A 21,146-nucleotide genomic window follows, 5' to 3' on the forward strand; every position below is an offset into this window, starting at 1 on the left:
AGGCTTGTTATTTTTATATATATATATATATATATATATATATATATATATATATATATATATTTCTGTAATACTTTCTGTAATATTTTGTAATATTTATAATTTTTTTCTTCCCATCTTTCAGCAGTTTCCCACCTTACAGGCAAATTTCATGTAAAAAGTACCATGTGAATGTGGCTTCCCCATTTTACACATAATATTGAGGTTACATTTGACTCTTTATCAATACATAAAAATTAACCTGTCCTTGTGTCTTTGCTTAATTTTTAAATTTTATAATAATGAATTTTGAATGTTATATATTTATATGCCAACTTTTGTTGCTAGAAAATATAACAACTTTTCTTTGCATACCTTCTTAAATTTTACCAGAACTGTCATATCATCTGGTTTTGACACTAAGAAGCAAGAACTAACAGGAATCAACAGAAAATGAAGTTAGCATGATGCAAAGGTCAAAATATCACAGTTTACCACCACCTTCTCTCAAGTATATAAGGCATTAAAATTGATATTTTAAAATCTATATTTTAATTTAATTTAATGTTTTATGCTATATTCTGATGACAGTACAAGAAAAAAATGACAAAATCATGAATATTTTCTCATAAATATGTTTTTTAGGAATTAAAAGTTAGAATTTAACACCTTATTAACTAATTTTTTTCTCAGAAATCTTCTGGTGAAAGGTTTTTAGTTAGGAAATTGTAGCTTATTTCAAACAAACAATTTCAAATGCATTAACTTTAGCAAGACTTCTGCCTGCTGCTTACTCATGCTTTGGGGAAAAGAAGCTAGAGAAAGGAGTTATCTCCCATAGGCCCAGTACCCTGATAAAGGATGCAGAGGATGTGGAAAATTCAAGCTGAAGCCACTGTCTTGACTGATTCAAACCATCAGCTTGAGCTTTGATGGCCCACAATTTCCTATTGTGCCCAGTATCCTTTGACCCTTTGGTCAAGAGAGTGCTCCTTTTGAAGGTCATCTGGTGCCCTACTGGGTTTTCCTGACCACTATTTTGGTTTTTTTCTCTCTGCAGAAACACATCTGTTCTAATAACAGGTCACTCGCTGGGCATATCCCAGAGAGATGGTGTTGGAGAGTTGAAAGAACAAAACTTTCAGTGCATAATGGGTGCAATTGGTGTGGGGCTCTGATTTGCTATGTAGATACTGTATAGTGTTTATGGACATACATGACCAGGAAAAATGGAAATGCATGTGGAGACTGCTGCTTTCTGAATTTTGAAATTTAGTATAGAGTGCTGATCATTGGGATACTTATAACTCTAAGTAAACTAAAATATCCCTCTCCAGTTTATGTTTTCTCTTTGTTTCTTGTTTTTTTTTCCTCATTATTACTGAAATTTGGAAGGAAATCAGAACAGTGAAAGGGAGTTTGTTTTCTAATCAAGTTTAGTTTTCAGTCCTAAAGAAAAATAATGAGTAATGGCTATTCTAAAAGTTCATTTAAGTGTTTAAGTGTTTAGTTAGGGATTCTCAAACAATTAGGAGAAGATACACAGATGAATTAAGACTTTAAAAACTGTGAGATGTCCAAAAGTTCATTAAATAAGAGCTTGTACTACCTGTACAAGAAAGTACATCTGAATAAGTTTTGATCCCCTTTCAGACATTGCAATAGACAATTAGTACTGTGAAATGTGTAATTCACAGCATGAGACATGAATTGATAACACTGCAAGATTTAAGATGGGACTAATTTTTTGATAGGTCTTCAACTTTTCTTAACCCACCTAATCTTTCCCTAATTATTATCTTCAGTTCACTGTATTCTTTGGAATGCCTTGAAGGGGAACACAGCGTGAAGATTCTTCTATAAATGTCCATTCTTTGCCAACTACAGTTCAAAAGATATTTGAAATATTAAGCTATTAACTAAGACAAGTATGCAAATATAGGTCAGTTGCTTTTGTTGAAAAATTTATATCCATTAAAATGTTGTGAATTTCCCTCTGAAATTAATTAGTATTTTTCAACCGGTGCAGGAATGTCTTTGTTTAGGGAATGCTTGTAGTACTGAAGTAAAATTAATTATTTTCAAAGGGTAAATTTTGAGATTTTAATGATACTTAGTGTAGATGCCAACTAAGAGGTTTTCCATGGGCTAATTTTCTAAATTGGTCTGAGCTTTTGCAGCTTCTGGCAGGGGAGCCTGCCTGTATTCTGAATTTCAGGACTTACATAAGATCTATGCTGAAAGCATTCACTATTATATATGTTGAAAAATACCATGTTTTACATTTGTTATCATCAACTTCTTGATGTCTCATTAAAAAAAAAAAAACAAACAAAAAACAAACAAACAAAAACTTAAGGGAGTCTTTTTATGGAATAGGAAAGAAATGAATTTAAGGGAGGGTCAGTTGATTAATTCTAAGAATGAAGAAAGTTACCTTCTCTGAAGTTCACTTAAAAAACAAAGTTTGAGGGTGAAGACAAGAACATCATCTGGCAGAGTAAGAGAAGCTGTTAATTTACATTTACAGAAGCTTTGGAACATCTTGTCACTGTGTATTTCTTATTAGGTTCAATAAAAATGGGCCCGCTAAGAAATTCTTTAGTTTCAAAGTCAGAGCTTGACATGCTGAACAGATGATTGCATGCATGTTTATTGGCTCTGCTAAAATTTTGCATCCACAGAAGGTATGGACCTCTAATTTGAACTCTCTGCAAATAGAATGATTACTTATTACTTTTTCCACACTCTTCCCTCTACAGATCATGCACCTCCCTGGAAATTCCACGGAGGCTTCTATACCAGGCAGCTTAAGAATTCAAGATTCTGTAAGCAAATATGATGCAGGTTAATTTTCACTAGAATAAAGCTTTCCTTTTAAACATGGATGGGTCACAAGGACATTAATCTTGTAGTCCTAAGTGTGAAAACGTCCATGATAGGAGTGAAAGCCAAGAAGAATGCTCTACTATACTTACAAATCCCCTTCTGATCTCTCCGTTTCCCATTACTTTCCTGCATAACCTTAATATTCTTGTAATCACATACCACCATTGTGTTTAATGTCTAGCACTGTGAAGTGTTTCATACAGGAGACTTTTATCTGGTGTACTAGTTTTAAATGTGATATTATAGCAAACACTGGAATAAGGTCAAAAGGACACTTAGACTGCACTATGGGGCAGTGCAGCATAGGCACATCTGGGCACAGATGTGATCTTTGGCCTGCCTGTGTCTGACAGAACATACCAACAAGAGATGGATGACTGAATTTCATCATAGAACTGATTGTACCCTGCCACTGTTTCAAACTAATCTCACTGAGAGTCATGGATGTAATGCTGAATACTCTGGAAAGGATGAGGACTGTAAATGCTGCTGCTCTTCAGAGCTTTTTTATCATTCTGCTTCTTACAAGTCCTCTTGAATGCTGTTGTAAATACAGTGTCAGCACCCTTGGGTTATTGAAGGCATGAGTTCCCACAAGCAGAGTAAATTTTGAATTTTACAATATTTTGCAAACCTTAAGAGAACTCGGTGCTCTTTTACCTCCAAGCAAGACTCTGGTAGAATACTCATCACAAAGACAAAAAAGAGACCTAAAATTACTACCTTGAAATAACAGTTTTCTTCAGCAGAAAGGAGGGAAATAAATGAGTTGTCCAAATGCATATTTCTTGAAAGATCTGTAGTTATGAATTTTCAGTTTTCAGCTATTTATTACAGCCCAGTCAGTTTATTTGGAGAATGTTTTAATACTTAGTCTAAAGGATTAAGTAAATGTATGCAGTGATTATAAAGATGTCTGAGTTGCCAGGATTCAGTGATAAAAAAAAAGCATCAGCAGCAATTCTCTTACCTGCCTGTTCATGAAAAGGAAAATAAGATTGTGAAGAAGATCCTGATTTCCACACATCCTGTCTTCCTTCCCCCTGGGATTCTGCCAGATGAGCTTTGGTCCCTGCTATGTTTATGAGCAGTTCAGTGATCTCACATGTAACATAGCTATCTCTGCAAAATGAAGATCTGTCTCATTATAATGTTGCATTTTTTGATTATTTGGTTGGTTGTTTTTTGTTGGTTGGTTGTTTTCTGGTATGACACATGGGGAGGTAGAAACAGTAGTCTAGATGAAAAAAGTCTCTGATTTGTGAGGATTTTTGAAGGCCTGTTTCTGACCCTGTACCAGCAAACCTTACTCTTCCCATGAGGCAGATTTTCAGTCTGTGAAGAGTGTGATGTCACAACATCTTTGAGCATCTTGTGTTTCACTTGGCAGTGCTTGCTGGGTAGGGTCATTGTCTTCTCACAGCTGTAGGGATGCAGCTTTACAGAGTGGCTGCTCAGAACTTGGCCAACCTGAAAACCAAAAGGAAAGGCAAGCCAAATACCAGTACCTATTTAAAAATGTAGGTTCCATTGCTAAGTTTGTAAGCACTTGTTGGGAAAGATTCTTTTGAGAAGTACTGAGCGCGCAGCACTGCTGTTGGAGAAAAGAAAAATTTATCTTTGGTTAACAGAATTTGCATTTTATTTTGGAAAATAACATTTTTAGGGACTAAATCTTCAATCCGCAAACCACTAAAACTGCACTTGTGGTCAATCTATACACAGAGTCTGATGCTTACTTCAAAGACATCTCACCTTTCCCAGTAGCACAGGAGACAAAATTTTATCCAATATCTTAGGTTTTCATGGCATTAAGCCAGGATCAAACTCTCTAAATTTTCTTAGGAAAGAGGGTAGCAGGGAAAGCCAGAGTCCCTCTAGCCCACATCTGTTTGACTTTTGCCAATCTCTGATATAAAAATACTAGCTGCATTTGCAAGGGTTTTTTTTTGATTCTGACTATATGCTAAGATGCATCCAGATACCCAGACAGCAAATGATATCTAAAGAAATATTGAAATCTTAAATTAATTATGATGATTTTTTTTTTTTAATAAGTTATATCTGTTTTTCTCTGAGCAGGTGCACTGAAGAAGGCTGGTATCTCTTTGCAGACAGCTCAAATGGGGAATTTGGTGACACAGCTGACATTGCTACCCCAGTCATCTCCCTTACAGGGCCCAGATGCAAAATCATATTCTGGAACCACATGAATGGTTCAACAATAGGTTCTCTGGAGGTATGGAGATGTTCTTTATTTTGTTTTCTTTTGACTTTCTGCATGAAATTGCTGTGAGAAAATGTATGCCTTCTCTTTTAGTTTCATTAAAGCCCAGGCTGCTAATAAACAAAAATTAATAATTACTAGCACTCTACTGCTCTCAACATATTATGATGTGAAGGAAGCATTAGTTCAAATATTGGAGAAATTAGAAATATCTACAACAAGGAAAATTTTCTGACTGTTATAGATATGCCATGGTTGGAACTTCAAAACAAGAAAAAGTTTTGTATCACACAGTACAAATTGACATTGAAAAGCATCAATAGATATTTGGACATCAAGGTCTTTAGCTAATGTGAGAGCATGAGAAAAATAAGTAATTGTATCAAAAATTGACATAAAATCTTTTAGAAAGAGTTTATTCCTTGAAAAGCTGAACATATCACTTTCAGAGATTATTTATATTCATGTAAGCAGCATCAAACTATTTCTGTTGCATATGCAACAGAAGCAATAAATCTGCTTTTCCATACCCTTTTCTTCATTCCAGTTTAAATAAAAGCACTTCTCTGTAAAGGAAATTTAACTCATTATAGCTTGTAAGTCAAATAAGTCATTGCAGACAGAAATGAATAAAACAACAACATTGTTCTAAACAATAATTTTTAAAACACAGTTGTTATAAAATACAGTGCTTATAATGGGATTTCCTAGGAATTTCATGGAATACCTGCAGCATCAGGAATGGATTGAAAAAAATACTCATATAAGTTACCAGTCACCTGTGCACTCAGGATCATATTGGATGTGGGCACTGAATGAGGATTTAAATATACAAATTATAATAAAAGGTGACATAATTCAGTGATTTTGAAAGCAAAATTAATATTTGTGTTGACATTAGAAATGTGTTGTGGGATGTGGCGAATTACACACCATGCATGTGACTTGCTAGATTTAGTGGAAACATGTTCTGTGTTTTCTTGTATTTTTCCTAAACAATTTTACAAAATATTGTAGAATATTAAAATACTTTAGAATATTAAAAGAATATAATAATATTATATTATTAAAATAATCACATTATATTAAATTTAAATAACTAAATTTAAAATTATAATTAAATTTAAATAATTAAATAAATTATTCAAACAATTGAATAGTTATATTAAAATAATATAATATTTTGAATATTAAAATATTTAAAAATATTTAAATTTCTCCTAACTAGGTAAAGATATTGCTAGGCTGCTTTGCAAGTGATCAAATATTAATTAATCAGAATCAGTGGGAAATCAGAGGATAGAGATGGTTTATCCTCATTTTTAAGGCTTGGGATCAATTAATGTGCTTTGGGACTTATTTACATACTCCAGGGTGTAGGCTCCTTTACCATGTAGGAACTCATGTTAGTTAGAATCACATTCAAAGAGTGTTTTGTAGAAATCAACAGCAATTCTATGGAGCCACGGCCAGTATTACCAGCCCAAAAGGCAAATGTGTATAGTATAGATTTTTTCTTTTCTCAGTTTCATCACTGATTACAATTTCCCTCTATTCTTTAACTGATCCTCCTCACCTCCAACTTATTTCAAGATGTACCAAAGGAAAATCATGAAACCTTTGCACACTGTTAATACTTGTCTGGTTTCAATTGCTTGATTAATCAATTAATAATGGGTGTAAGAATAACTTAGAATATAAAACTACTTAGATGAATTCTCATTATTTATATGAAGAAGGCTCTAAGTATTGTAGGAATGGGAATATTTTCTTTGCTTAAAAGACCTTTTATCCATATCTTCCCTCAAGACTACCACATTTTTTTTTTACTTTTGCTTTTAAGTCTACATCCATACTATCAAATACCTTGTAGGATTGCTGCAGATTTTCCTGCCATTTCCACGAATGGTTACCTTCCTGTGTTTCTGCTCCTTTCTTAAATATTGATTTACTGTAACTTCCCTGAGCAACCTCAGTTTGGTTATTTGTGGGAACCTTTTTTATTTAGTTTCTGTACTTTGACTTGGTGTGGGCAATTTTACCAAAGTATTAGATGTGCTTTTTTGCAATGCAATTGAAATGCATAGAGGTTCAAAGTGCATTAAGGTACAGGGAAGCCTTGGGTTTTAATAGCACACAAATTAATGGCCATGTTTTACTCTAAAGTTTTAACCTTTTTTTGTGATATGATAGAAAATGTGAATTTATGATGCAGGAATTGGATATATAAGAGATTAGATAATTTACAGCCTGTAAAAACATGTACATGTGTGTTTGCAATCACACACGTACCTTCATATAAATATAATGTTTGCATTTAAGAGTAAAAAAGATACTTTCTTATTCAGTACTCTTTATTCTTTCAAATAATGTCTGTAATCCCTTTCTCACTAACTTATTTATTTTCATTTAAAATTAATATGTTATATGTCAGATCTTCCTGTCTATAATGTCAGAAGTCACTTGTTTTTCTATCTAATTTAATATATTATCTATTTTTTTTCCACTAAAATGAAAGCTCTTTAGTCTGAGGATTTGCTGTTTGCTTGGCAGAACTTACCTGTTATGCAATACCATATACACTCATGGGACTGCATAAATTTAAAACATAAAATTAAAGGCCTTTTTCGTTATGATGAAAAAAGCCTGGGCTGCTCTAAGAAGATTACATAGCGTAGCAGTAAATCCGTGAAAGCAGAAGTAGTTGAGGCAACTGGTGAATGGATGTTTAACTCTGCTAGTACTGGCTGGAGACGCAGCTTGACACACTTCATCAAACACCCATCTTGTTATTGTCAGCTCCGTTGAATTTGGATGCCCAAGAGATTGGACCAAAGAATATTTAGGACTCTCTGCTCATGTTGAAATGTGTCAACTTAAAAAAAAATCTTTGTAGAATAAAATGTTTAATAAGAATCAGGATAAGAAAATCCATCCTGGAAGAGCAGTTAATTGCATGCATGAACAAATATACTTTTCAGCAAGTCTTGTTAACCCTGTTTCTGTGTTGTACAACTGAGTCACAACCCATTAATGAAAAAATTTTATTCACTGCTAGCCATTCTGGATAAATTAATGCGATACGTTAGTCCAGTTAAGGCTGTGGGCTGGGTATATTTATGAGGAGATCAGAAAATCTTAAAACATTATTTTCTTAGTATAGTCCTTTATATTGATGTATCCATGTGCATCAGGTTGGACATTAGGCAAAGGTTCTTCACCCAGACTGTGGCTGGGCACTGCAGCAGGATCTCCAGGACAGCGGGCACAGCACCAAGTCTGGCAGAATACAAGGAGCACCTCAGCAGTCCCAGAAACATGATTCAGCTTTAGGTAGTCCTGCAAGGAGACTACAGCCTTCCGATTCCAGATATTCTATGATTCTGTGGATTTTAATGGTGGAATAGAGATTAAATGGACAAGATAATATTGTACTCTTGTATATAATAATAGGATTGTCAAGTGAGTTGGTAATGGAAACTTTTTTGTAACCTAGAATTATTTTCTTTTTTAGGTACTCTATAAAAACAGTAACAAGACTTCTAAACTGTGGATTCAAAGTGGCAGCCAAGGTCCCCAGTGGAACAGAGCAGAAGTGTTCTTAGGAATTCGTTCAAATTTTCAGGTGTGTCTTCCAATGCAATGTGCTTCCTAGAGAGCTGGCTATTACTTCTGTATTAAGCATATATTAAGCATTCTTCATCTTCTTATTTCCCTTTGCACATCCTGCATGTACTCCTCTCGCATAGAAGGAATTTTGGCTGTCTGATTAAATATCTGAGGTGGACTCATGTTTTTTGAGATTTCTCACTCCTCTTATCTCAGACTGATATCCATTTTTAAGACTGAGAATCCCATCTATCCTTGAATCCAATTCTGCTTAAAACATTCTACTTCTTTCTCCTTAGTGTGCAGTAAGTGAGAACATCTGCATTTTGAAAAAAGAATCTTGAGCATGATGTTTGCTTTGAAATCAGAGCAGATTCCCAAACCTCTTAGAGATACTTGCTTAGTTGTAGACTTATGAAAAAAACCCCAAAATCCTCAAGGATAGTCAGCAACATATTTTTAAAAGAGTTACATTTCCTGATACTTCTGTCTTAGAATTTTAATGAAATTTTTACATTCATGGGAATAAACGATGAATGGCAGACTAGTCTTCTTCAGACTTTACAAAAGTAGGAACAACTCTCACTGTTAGTTCAGGATGAGTGAGGACTAGTATCTCTTTGAGTGACATGATTTATTTACCTTTTTTTCATGTACTTGGTAATGTTAGAAGATGGTCCTTCAGTAACTGCAGTGACAGATCTGTACCAACTGTAGTACAAGATTTCATAGAATTATGCTTTGACAATAAGAACTGACCACTTCATATCAAAATATTTGTGAGGGACCATCAGTCTGTTCTTTTCAAGCTGTGTGTGTATAAGCTTTTCTCTATCTTATCAGTGGCTTACTGTAATAGCTCTGTAATTTTTATTAGGTTATTTTCAGGACAAAACGTGGTGTCAGTTACATGGGAGATGTGGCAGTGGATGATATTACCTTTGAAGATTGTTCCCCTCTGCTAATCTCAGACAAACCTTGCACATCAGAGGAATTCATGTGTGCCAACAAGTACTGCATCCCAAAGAATAATCTGTGTGATTTTGTAAATGACTGTGAAGATAACTCAGATGAAAGCCCTAGTATTTGCAGTAAGTATTATAGTTTTTTAATATAATTATCATAAATAACTGCACCTGCTGTGAATTTTTATTACTCAAATACTTTTGACAGCTCATCAGCTAAGAAAGCAAACAAGAAGGTAGTAATTTAATTATATTCCTTGGCTTTTAAGGATTTTTAATTATTAATATTTAATTTAAAATCACACGATACAAAATACAAATAGCTGCTAATGGATATCTTAAAATAACTCACAAAGCAGCTGTCTTTAAAAGTAGAAAAAAATTATCCTGCTTTCCATATGAAAAGAATGTATTAAAGTTGAAAAAATTCAAACATAATACCTTTGGGAGATGAGAGACCTACCTCCTTAGATATTTCAAGGGTTGTCAGGTCTCAGCAAATTATTTTAATCTGAATATTGTACAATTTTGGTTTTACAAGACATATCAAGAAGCAACATATGTAGTATCTGATTCAAAGAATGATGTTTCATATCAAATAGTTCCTCCTGGATCACAATATATGGTATTAACACCTCCTTTTTTTAATACTACAAATGTAGGAAATGTTCACACAATCAAATCTGCATTGCTTGGTACCATATTAACAGTTGCCTCATTTTTACTGAGAATATGAATTCAGCTAATCAAACTCTTAGTCAATACAATTCTTTGAAGAAAAGGTGCGCTGAAGAAAAGGTATCCTATGAAAGCTAAGGTACCTGGCAAAGGAACAGTGTTTTACAAATCATTTCCACACGATTAAGCTACTTAATGATTTCCAATCCAGGAATAGTACATCACTATACATACAGGGACTAGCTCAGATCTGCAACTAAAAATGAAGAGTGCTTCAAGTTGCAATTACTTGTTAAAAATAGTCTCAAACTTTGACTTTTGTTTTCTGAAATTTTGTAAATATTAATGGGGTTTTTTGTTTGGGTTTTTGTTGTGGGTTTTTTTTTTTGGGGGGGGGTTTTCTGCATTGTCTGTGTTTCCCATGTAATATCATCAGACAAGTAAAAATTGAAGCATTAAGGGCAAAATAGTTCAAATAAACTGATGTGATTTTGTTTTGCAACCTATAATAACTATATAAATTTTAATTAATATAAATTATATAAAATGTATATTTTATAAAAATTATATAAAATATCAAATGGATGGAATATTATATAATAAGGATTTTTTTCCAATTTACTAGTGGAGGAGATTAATTGAAACAGTCCCATACACTGAATGCTTTTCTCTAATGTGCTTTTTATTATTACTTTTAAATAAGGGGAAAAAAAAAGCAAAATAATTTTAAAAATTTTTCCTAACTGCGTTTTAATTGTAAGTTTTACAGTGAAACATTATGGTGCTTTCAAAACACAGGAGTAATTTAGTGTGCAAGTGCACAATCATCTGCAGTAACAAGCTTCTAAGCAGGCTGCCTAAATGATCTTTTTCATCGATGGAGTAATTTGTTTTCAGGCTGAAGTTCATGCAATTTAAAATTAGTTGTTTGAGTTAGATTAATGAAGTTTTCCTGTAGATATGACTATTTCTCTTTGTTGATCTTGCAAGGACATCAAAACTTAGATTAGGTAATACCCCATGTGTATATCATTAGCAGGGATATCAGTGCTCATGCCTTAAGGTCTTGATTCTTGAAAAAATGTCTTTAAAATGAAAGGGTCAGTTGTAAACATGAATTTTATTGACTCAAGATGGAATTTGTAAATAATGGAAGGAATTTGTTTAAGAATGGTCTTGAAATATTAAGTAAATAAATCAGTTGAAAAATACAATTGGGACAAATTTTATGGACAGTTGCATTCTGTTGAGTTAATCTACAATATGTGATTTTCATGAAAGATAATATAATTTCACGTATCAGATCTGGATTGGTTTTAAATGTTACTTCAGATGGCACTAGATTTGCAGACTGAGGTAAAAGGGAAGCTAGTTTTGCTAATGAGTTCCTACTTTTAAGAAAAAGTTTCTAACTTTTATTTTATTACATTTACAGATGAAAATTCAAAGAAATAACATTTTATGTCATCTCAGAGTGAAATTTTTGAGGTAGCTGTCTTTTCTGTTTGGTCCATGTGTAGATTCCATGGATTCTAGATCCTTAGCCTGGTTACTGATGTTTCTGAGTACCTTTTAATTAAATAAAAGTACTTTCAAGTGGCTGAACTTTATCAGACCTCAGAAGAGGCTCAGATTTTGATCACATTTTGGAAGAGACATTTTGTAATTTCTGATATTGTTGTACAAAATACATATAGTTTCCAAATTTGTCTTCAAGGCACTTTCCTTTACAGTAGTAATAGTAAGAATATTCAGGGCACAATCAAAAGCTTCTTGAAGTCTCTGCTGAAATTCCAGGTTATTTCAGCAATTTTAATCTTATTTGATAATCATTATAATTAACTTATAGATGTATAGAGACAAAAATATACAGAAATAAAACTTCTGGAATGATACAATTGGCTTTATTTATGTGGGCAGTTTACTCACCCTGTTGTCTGTTTTGACATTCAATATTCAAAAATTTGTAAAGAATATGTATGTTGTTTCATATAAAAATCAACCAAAATAATGACAGCTTTCTTTTCTTCGCCTTAAGTACAACTTAAGGAGATATGTAGACAAGCATAGAATCATTTATGTTGGAAAAGACCTTTAGGATCTTTAAATCCCACTTAATTGGTAATTAGCATTACCAATTTCACCACCAAACCATGTCCCTAGGTGCCACATTTATGTGGCTTATAAAGACCTCCAGGGATGGTTACTCAACCACTTCCCTGGGCAGCCCATTCCAGTGCTTAACAACCCTTCCTAGTGCTAGGAAAAATTTTTCCTAGTGTCCAGTCTTAGCTCTGCTGCTACAACTTGAGGTCCTTTCTTCTCCTGTCACTCATTACTCAAGAGAAGACCTCGCTACAACATCCGTTCTAGTAGTTGTCAAGAGCTGTAAACACCATCACCCAGACCCTCCTTTTTCCAAACCCCCCCAGCCCCCTCTCAGCTGCTCCTCTTCCAACCTGTTCCCCAGGCCCTTACCCTTCTTTTGACACAATCACCCACCAACATAATTTATCTGTGTTTCTATATTGGCTAAGGAAATACAAGTGAATTGAGGAATTGTTCAAAAGTAAATAACTTTGGGTGTGATTCAGCTCAAGATTATCACACCCACATTTATGTTTTGTCTGTATCTGTCCATATAGAAGCTGTGTTTTTATGGTGCTCAATACTTTCATTTGGATGTGCTTGTTCCCTACATAGAGGCATTTCTTCCTGTTCTCACCGATCTTCTATTCCTTCACAATGAGGCTGGTTTTCTGCACATGAATGCTTTATGGGGGACCAGTTAAGACCCTAAGGAGCTAAAATTGGTTGCATTTACACCAAGAATTCTGTTGACTGTAATAAAAAAAAGCACTGGACCCACCTCATATATATGCAAATAGGTTTATCTTAATATTATAGTCCAGGATATTCAAAATTAACTTTTTTAATGAGGTACATGGATATTATTTTTTATAGTGAATTTTTTTCTTTCCTATAGATTGGAGTACGAGGTTGTACTATATGTACTTAATTAACTACTTGAAAACAAATCTCTTTTCATGTGTGGCAAATATATTTCAGGTACATCTATTGGGCATTGCAATTTTGAGTTTGACTTTTGTGGATGGAAGCAAGATGAAAATGATGATTTCGACTGGCACCTCAGAACTAGCAATACTGCAAAACTGGGCACTGGACCAGCTACTGATCATACACTGCAAGAGCCATCTGGTCATTATATTTTTATAAAGAGTTCATTTTTTCAGCTACCAGGACAGAAAGCTAGGATTTCTAGTCCTGTCTTAAGCAGAAAGAATAAAAACTGCAAGGTATGTGAGGGTGTGGTAGTAGCAGGAATGAAGAATTTGATTTCTAGATTGCACCAAGAGAATACTCCTAAAATGATTAAAGATGTTTACTGAAACTGTTCGTGAGATAAAAAACCCCATCCTTTTGTAGAGAAGTCAGGAACAGATCTTATTTGATTTTAACCATAACAAAAAAAAAAAAAATGTATCTTGCTGTGGGAGAAGAGTTATTCTGGAAGTAAATGAGTACTCAATGAGGTTCAGATGAAGCTGCTAGTAAATGCAGTGTCTGATTTACAATGTCTTATGCAACTCATCCAAAGTAACAAACAACTATTTAATGGTTTCTGATTTTATGGAGAAAGTGTGCATAAGTGCAATAACAATTGGTTTTCAAAGAATATAATTGCAAAATGAAGGATGTGTAACAGAAGGCTTTGTTACCAGCTCTTCTCTAGAAAATGGAGAAGTGTAAGCCTTGATCTTCCAAAATATTACAGCACATTGCAGTGGCTTCAGCTTGAAAATTTCTTTGCAAACCTGGAATACGGGTTACAAAAAAAAAATATGTATATAATAAATACCTGGATATATATATAAATACTTGGATACATCTTTTATAGTCTTTTCTAAAAATACAATGTCTCAGAAAATTTAGCTATGCCTTATTTTGAAACTACAAGTTTACCTTTATGCATCTAATAAATAGACCTCTCAAGAGGATAATTTTTATGAGGCTATTTTTCAAAAGCTTTTGAAATTAACCGTTTGTGTGGTTACAGAACTATGCTCATCAAATGAAGGTGGTCGTAGACTGAAATGTCCTAAACAGTTTATTGGCTATGCAAGTGACATCTCTGTGCAAAATGTCCAGTCACGAGCCTCTAGTTTCGTTTATCTCATACTATTCCTGAGGAATATTCCTGTGCAGTTTATCTGCAACTTGGAAAGAGTTCTGCTTATGTTTGAGATTTCTAACCAGTTCATTTTACTGAAATACTTCTCTCTGAAAAGTCTATAAACTCATTATAGATAAGAAAGTCAGGAAGTATTAAATATAAAGGGCTTGATTTAGGATTCAAAAGAAAACTTGAACAATTATGATATTCAGTAGCAAAAATTTAACCTAGCCATTATAAACTTATCTTCAAAACTGGAACCCTGTTAATTTTTTGTATTGCCTAAAATACATATGCTAAAAACATTCTGCTTACACAAACATGGAGATCTCAACCTTCAGCATCTAACATCATATTTATGAGTATTTCTTTCTCTGCATTAACTGGTTTTATGCTCTAAAAATAACTTTTCCACTTTTTGATTTCTATGAAGCATAAAACATATATAAAGAAATGCAGAATAACTGAGAATGACATGACATCTGTACTGTTTCATATAGCACATTAAATGCAATTAAGTGCTTGAAATGCAACTATGGGAAAATGTTGCTTTTATCACATAGAAAATTATTTACAAAACCACGCAGGTTTATGCACCTTGTACAGACCAAACTCTTACATCCATTATGCAACCTGTGGACACAGGCAAATGTCCAAAGGAAGGGCAATTATTGGTATAGGAAATTGTATGAATAGGAAAAAAATATGTCAAGATCTGAAACCTCCTCTTATAAGATCAGAGAGTCCCCTGAAGTATTTTATTCTTTCCTATGGGTTATTTGAGAAGAAAATGCTTCATCGTACTACAACAGTTTTAGTATGGAATCTTAGACCATTTCAAATAATTGGAAAATTAACATTTACATCAATTGGGTGAGTTTTATACATAGAAAACAAATATAGACCACTAAGTAACTATAAAGGGACATAAATGAATAAAAATATTTTGTCTATATACAAGACTTTCAGAAACAAAGCTACACCTTCAAAAGGAATAGAAATCCAAGACTGAATTGGAAAGAACTGAGAGTGCAGTTAAATGTGATTAATTTTCACAGTGATCTTTGTATGTATGTATTTGGTCTTTTGTATTTAAAAATTTCCTCATTTTTACTAAAAATAAATAAATCACTATTTTTTAATCCAAGTATCTGTTATATATTTTAGGTTTCTCTGGGGTTATTTTTGCATATGTCCATGTAAAAGTTTTGCTCCCATGATAGATTGGATTGTTTTCTAATTGCACATTCTATAGTCTACATAAACACATTTTTAACCAAGAAATTGTTCGGTAAACTGAAGTTACTTCCTATATTGTAAATGACGCTACTCCATTCCTCTGTTTCCTTAAAAAATATTTTAGTTCTTTCACATTGAAATGCAAGAGTCATTCAAAGGGATGCAAGATCTGATGATGAATATTTTAATGCTGGTTTTGAAATTTGGCTTATGGAATAGTTAAAGAATTGCCACTAGCAAGTTGTTCTGTTACCTTTTGATTAAATTATTTTTCAATCAGTAAAATTAATGGCTACTCTGAATGCTATTAGTAATGCTCAGTTGAAGAATTAGTGTAAATATACTAGCAGAATTTGACTGAAGTTACCTATTGCATACTTTATGCTCTTGTTTTTGCTTACAGATAATTTTCTATTATCATATGTATGGAGCTCACATTGGATCATTGATTATCTACCAGAGAACTACACTGAAACATGAAAAAACTCTCCTTAATCTTACTGGAAACCAGGGAAATTACTGGCAGCGCAAGGCACTGACCCTGTCTGGAGATGGAGAGGAAGATTTTCAAGTTGTCTTTGAAGGGATAGCTGGACAAGGTCCCAAAGATGGCATAGCACTTGATGACCTCACGTTTTCCAGGGAGTGCTTACCATCCCAGGAATTTTTACCAGCAGAACCCCCAGGGCTACCTCCAACAGGTATGTTCCAGCTATGGACAGTCTGTGCAAATTTGGAAAGAAGGAATAGCAGCATTATTTTAATTTCTTTGTGTCTCCTTCAAAAGAGAAATAGTATACATACATATTTGGCTAGAGACATACAGAAATTTTAACACTTTTAAGCAGCCCATGAAATTCTAATAAAATAAATAATTGTTTAGGTATTGAGACAACTGTTGTGAGTCTGCAAAACTTCTTTTCCTGCCATGTACACTTAGCCAATATCCTGCTTAATTCAGTAGGGTTTTTTTATCAAAAGTTGTAAAATAGAGTTGTTGTAGAATAAAGAACTGAATGGGACAGAGCTAATATGGACAGTTTGAAATAAGGCCAGCAAGCTTAAATGCTTTTTGACTTGTAGAAATTGCTACCAATACTAGTTAGGCACCATATCCATCTTCTGCCTGCGTGGTATGGCGCCAGCATCAGTGCAATTATTTGCACCATCCTCACTGCACTAGGGAAATAAGACTCAGAAAACATTTACCAGAGATTTTACAGTTTGTATGGGGAAGGATTCCAATAACACCAAGGTAAGAGCTACTCATGAAAGCACTGCTGCTGTAGGTTAGTATTATTTGCTTGGACACAAATGATGAAGGAGAGAGTCTTTTTGACAGAACAGGACAAATTTTTTTCCTCCTTCCACATTTATCACAGAGCTACTGAAATGTAACCCCCTGAAGTGGAATTTAGGAGATGCATTTTGTTCCTGGGTCTACTACAAATTTCCTGCATGGCTGCAGAAAGTCATTTTATCTCACGTCTCTGTCTTTCTGATCAATAAAATAAAGTTAATATTTTCCAGTGTCAAGGACTACCACGAGAATGGATCATTAATTTGTGTGAGCAACTTTGCTTTGTTACTGCTGCTAATGAATAGCCTTCCCCTTTAGGTTGTCATTAAGCACTGTTCAGGCATTGGGAAATAACACTGATGAGACTACATCAAAACCAAGAAATTGCACTGAACTTTGAGCACAAGATAAGCAGGAAATATATGGGCAAAATTTTCCAGACATCTCTCTGATAAGGTGCCAGTTCTAGTACTATTGGCTTCTACTTCTGCCAAGCCAGTCATGGAAATTTATTGCAAATGAGATTTATATTTTGAAGTTCAGCTTTATATGAACGTTACCCCAGGAGAAACACTAGCCAAGCTTTCTGATTCTTTATTTTTGTTGTATTCAGACACTATCCTCTTAATGGGAGATGCAAGTCCCTGTGGCAACGTTAGAAGCTTTAAAAGCTTTGGTTTTGATGGTAAAGGATGTTCCAAAACACTTTTATATTTTATAATAAAAAAGATACTAAAATCTCAGGAAAGAGCCTCCAGAGACTGATTTTTTTTGGTGTAGCTCATATAAGATGTACTTTGTGAACTCCAGAGGTTCACAACACTTTAAAGCAATGGTTTAAATTCATCCTTACAACAAACCATACTTTTTACATTGACAAATTTTACTTGTCTGGGATAAGAGTTTGCATGACCCACTGAGGGGTTCAACTTACAGCTGGTACTTAACAGCAGTATCTGTTTGCATCACTGCTTGTAAGTGGGTCTGCTTCTGCCCATAGAAATGCTCTGGACTGTGGCAAAATGCATGCTGGATGTTGTGAATAGTGCTCTGTAATGCAACTTTTTAAAATAGAAACAGCTAGAATGGCCATGATGATCAGCTGCAAAAATCTGCAGCCCTAGACTTATCTGCTTATATGTAGAAACAAAGGAAAGTTTAACCAAAAGCAAAACCCATATATCCATTGATCAATTTTTTGAAAGCTTCTGAAGATGAAGAAGATCATGAAGCATAGATCTGTTTCCTTCTTGTCTCCAGCTAGGGAATATATTTGCTAAGAAAGTAAAAATAATTCTTCTTTAAGAGATAAACTCGCAGTTTTTGAGATCTACTCTAATACATTTACTTTTCAATTTTTTATTTCTTTTAGGTAGTATTTGTAATGTACATATCAAAGGAGATTCTTCTGAGCCTTATTGAGCCATATAACTGTGTGAGACAAATATACTAAGGAGTCTTTGCTTCTTATTTCTATGCATAGAGTCATATGACAATGAATGCAGTGTAAAGTGTAAAATTGAACTGAATCATTAAATGCTCCCATCTGTGACACAGACTCTCATGGTTCAGAAGAATTTTTCCCTGATTCTATATAAACACCTTGAAATTCTGCACACTAACAAAAATATATTCTAAGGTGGCAGTTTCTTTCAGCCAAACATGCAGTAATGTTTAAAGGCAGGCAGTGAACACTGGACAGCTAGAAAAAATAAATTTGAAAGCTAGCATTGTAATGTCCTATAAACTACAGGATACTGTAGATTGTTCTCAATGTGCTGCTTAGCAACAGCGATGCTGAACTGCAAAGCCACAGAGAGTCACTTAAATTGCTGGGCCTGAGAAACAATAAACATCATTTTAGGCTGGCCCTTATCAAATTTTCATTGTACAAACATCAGGTTTTGCTCCTGTGTCACAATGGTACTCTGTGGAGGAAAATGCAAAGACAATTTTGTTCTAACAATGCTATTTGTGCCTGTTGCTGTGTCTCTGCAGTGTGGTAAGATTTTTGAGTTAGGTTCTGCTTTGTGTAAAAAGCTCCCTGTAGCCACATCAGCCCAGGAAGAGACCCTGACCACAGTGAACCTTGTGAAAGTTGCAGTTGTTTCTGTATTTGGTTTTTCTGGCAAGGTTTTGGTGGCGGGGGGCTACAGGGGTGACTTTTGTGAGAAGGTACCAGAAGTTTCCCTCAGGTCTGACAGAGCCAATTCCAGCTGGCTCCAGGATGGGCCCAGCAGGCCAGGGCAGAGCCCACCAGTGATGGTGGCAGCATCCCTGTGATAACAGATATGGGAAAGGGAAAAATTGTTGCACAAAAGCAATTGCAGCCAGAGAGAGGAGTGAGAATATGCAAGACAAGGAGCTTTGTTGGTGCCAAGGTAAGGGCCTTCAGCCTGTGATAAATACCATGCTAAGTTAGGCTGTCTCATTGCAGCCATGGAGGTTAATGGTGGAATAGCTATCCATGAATAATATTTTATACTTACAGTTGTTTACAAAAGAGACGTCATGGATTTGACAGCAATTTCCATGATCTCTAAAATAGGTTTTCCTATCTTCTTTCTATCCCTTCCCTCCTGCAGTGTTGTTACTGACTATAAAAATTGCAGATCCCTCCATCAGTTTCTGCTCATGTTTCCTTCTATTCACCTGGGAATACAACAGGTGCCAAGGGCTGCCTGATCAGATTAGCAGGCTACAATAAAGAAAAGTTATTCCAGAGACTAGGGAACTGGTATCTGCCGCCTTCAGTTTTGTAGAGAGGACCATTACTTTCAGCAAATTAAAAGCAATTTACTGAAGTGTGGAACATGTCTTTGAGAACTTTGAGAACACAGGAGTAGTAACAGAGAATCACATCAAGGTCCATTTCACTTGATCTCTCAACTGCTATCAGTGAGATGCTGAACATACATGATACTTCCTCTTAATGTTCCTCATATATGCTCTTTAGGTGATCTTACAAACTAAATGTGATTTTAGATATGGAGTAAACCTTAATGTATTTGCCTTCTGTATAGAGCCTCGTTTGCCTAGAAGCACATTCAGAAGCATAGCCCCCTTCTCATTTTTTGCAACAAGTGGAACAGTTCTGCCACTTGCAGAGAAAGCGAATGTTTTTGCCCTCTTTTTACTGAAAGTGGTGAACAGCCAAACACACCTACTCTGTTGTTCTCTATGCAATCATCCTTTGACATTATATACTGAAGGAGTTTCAACTTATTTCTTACATGGAAAGTATTCCTTATGTTTTACTTTCTCTGACTTCAAAAAAAAAAAAAAATCCACTATATTCTTTAGGATTGTAAAATCAGGTCTGTGTAGAGAATTTAGGGAATTAGTGACCAGTGGAATGATACTGTAAAAAAATGGTTCATTTTTCTCTCTTTCCTGATAAATCCTAAAACCTTGATTGTTTTGATCTTTTTGAACATTGGGCTTTTGTGTTCCTGGAACTGTTTCAGAAGTGTGCTGTGTCAGTCTTCAGGAGTGGTAGTGATAGGATTCCAGAAACTGTGAAGGATGGACTCAGTTATTCTGTGTAAGTCAATAACATCATATTTCATTGCCAGTCACTCAGGGTGCAATTAATTTTTATCTCCATTGTAGTTGTATAAAATAACCGGTGCAGCTATGGGGACTGGATGTTACAGAGATTATAAGAAAGTGAATGTCCTGCAATGGCAGCTGATGTCAGAAAGGTTTTTTTAGTTCATAACTAGCACTGGGTATGGTGCATAGTCATTTTCACAAAAAACTTGTCTTAATATTCATAGTTATTCCTAGCTTATATCACCCTGAATACCTTCATATCACTGGAAAATTTTCTTAACTCATCACTCATGCACTTCCCATGTCTTTTAAAAGTAAATGTTAAAGAATACAGTCTTGCTGTTTCTCTGTTCTTTCTTTGGGATTTTTTGTTTTAGTTGATAGGGTCTTTTTGTTTCATACTGATTTTTAAATCATTTTAGTAAAAAATTCTAATTCACAAAAATATTTTAAAATTTATAGAATTTGGTCAGCAGTGTAATTGAAATAAATACATGCAAAGTAATAGAA

The 21,146-nt window shown here is 34.4% G+C and overlaps 1 protein-coding gene across 1 annotated transcript in view; it reads left to right on the forward strand.

Annotated features, from left to right (window-relative positions):
• Positions 1-21,146, forward strand: part of MALRD1 (MAM and LDL receptor class A domain containing 1) — a 236,253-nt gene that overhangs the window by 87,365 nt on the left and 127,742 nt on the right. Inside the window, exons 21-25 of the mRNA XM_031503816.2 lie at positions 4,951-5,107; positions 8,610-8,720; positions 9,582-9,795; positions 13,417-13,664; positions 16,185-16,482. Of these exons, the coding sequence (XP_031359676.2) occupies positions 4,951-5,107; positions 8,610-8,720; positions 9,582-9,795; positions 13,417-13,664; positions 16,185-16,482 (1,028 nt within the window). The remainder of the gene's footprint in view (positions 1-4,950; positions 5,108-8,609; positions 8,721-9,581; positions 9,796-13,416; positions 13,665-16,184; positions 16,483-21,146) is intronic.

This window comes from Lonchura striata, chromosome 1 (assembly GCF_046129695.1).
Source record: "Lonchura striata isolate bLonStr1 chromosome 1, bLonStr1.mat, whole genome shotgun sequence".
NCBI classification, from domain to species: domain Eukaryota; kingdom Metazoa; phylum Chordata; class Aves; order Passeriformes; family Estrildidae; genus Lonchura; species Lonchura striata.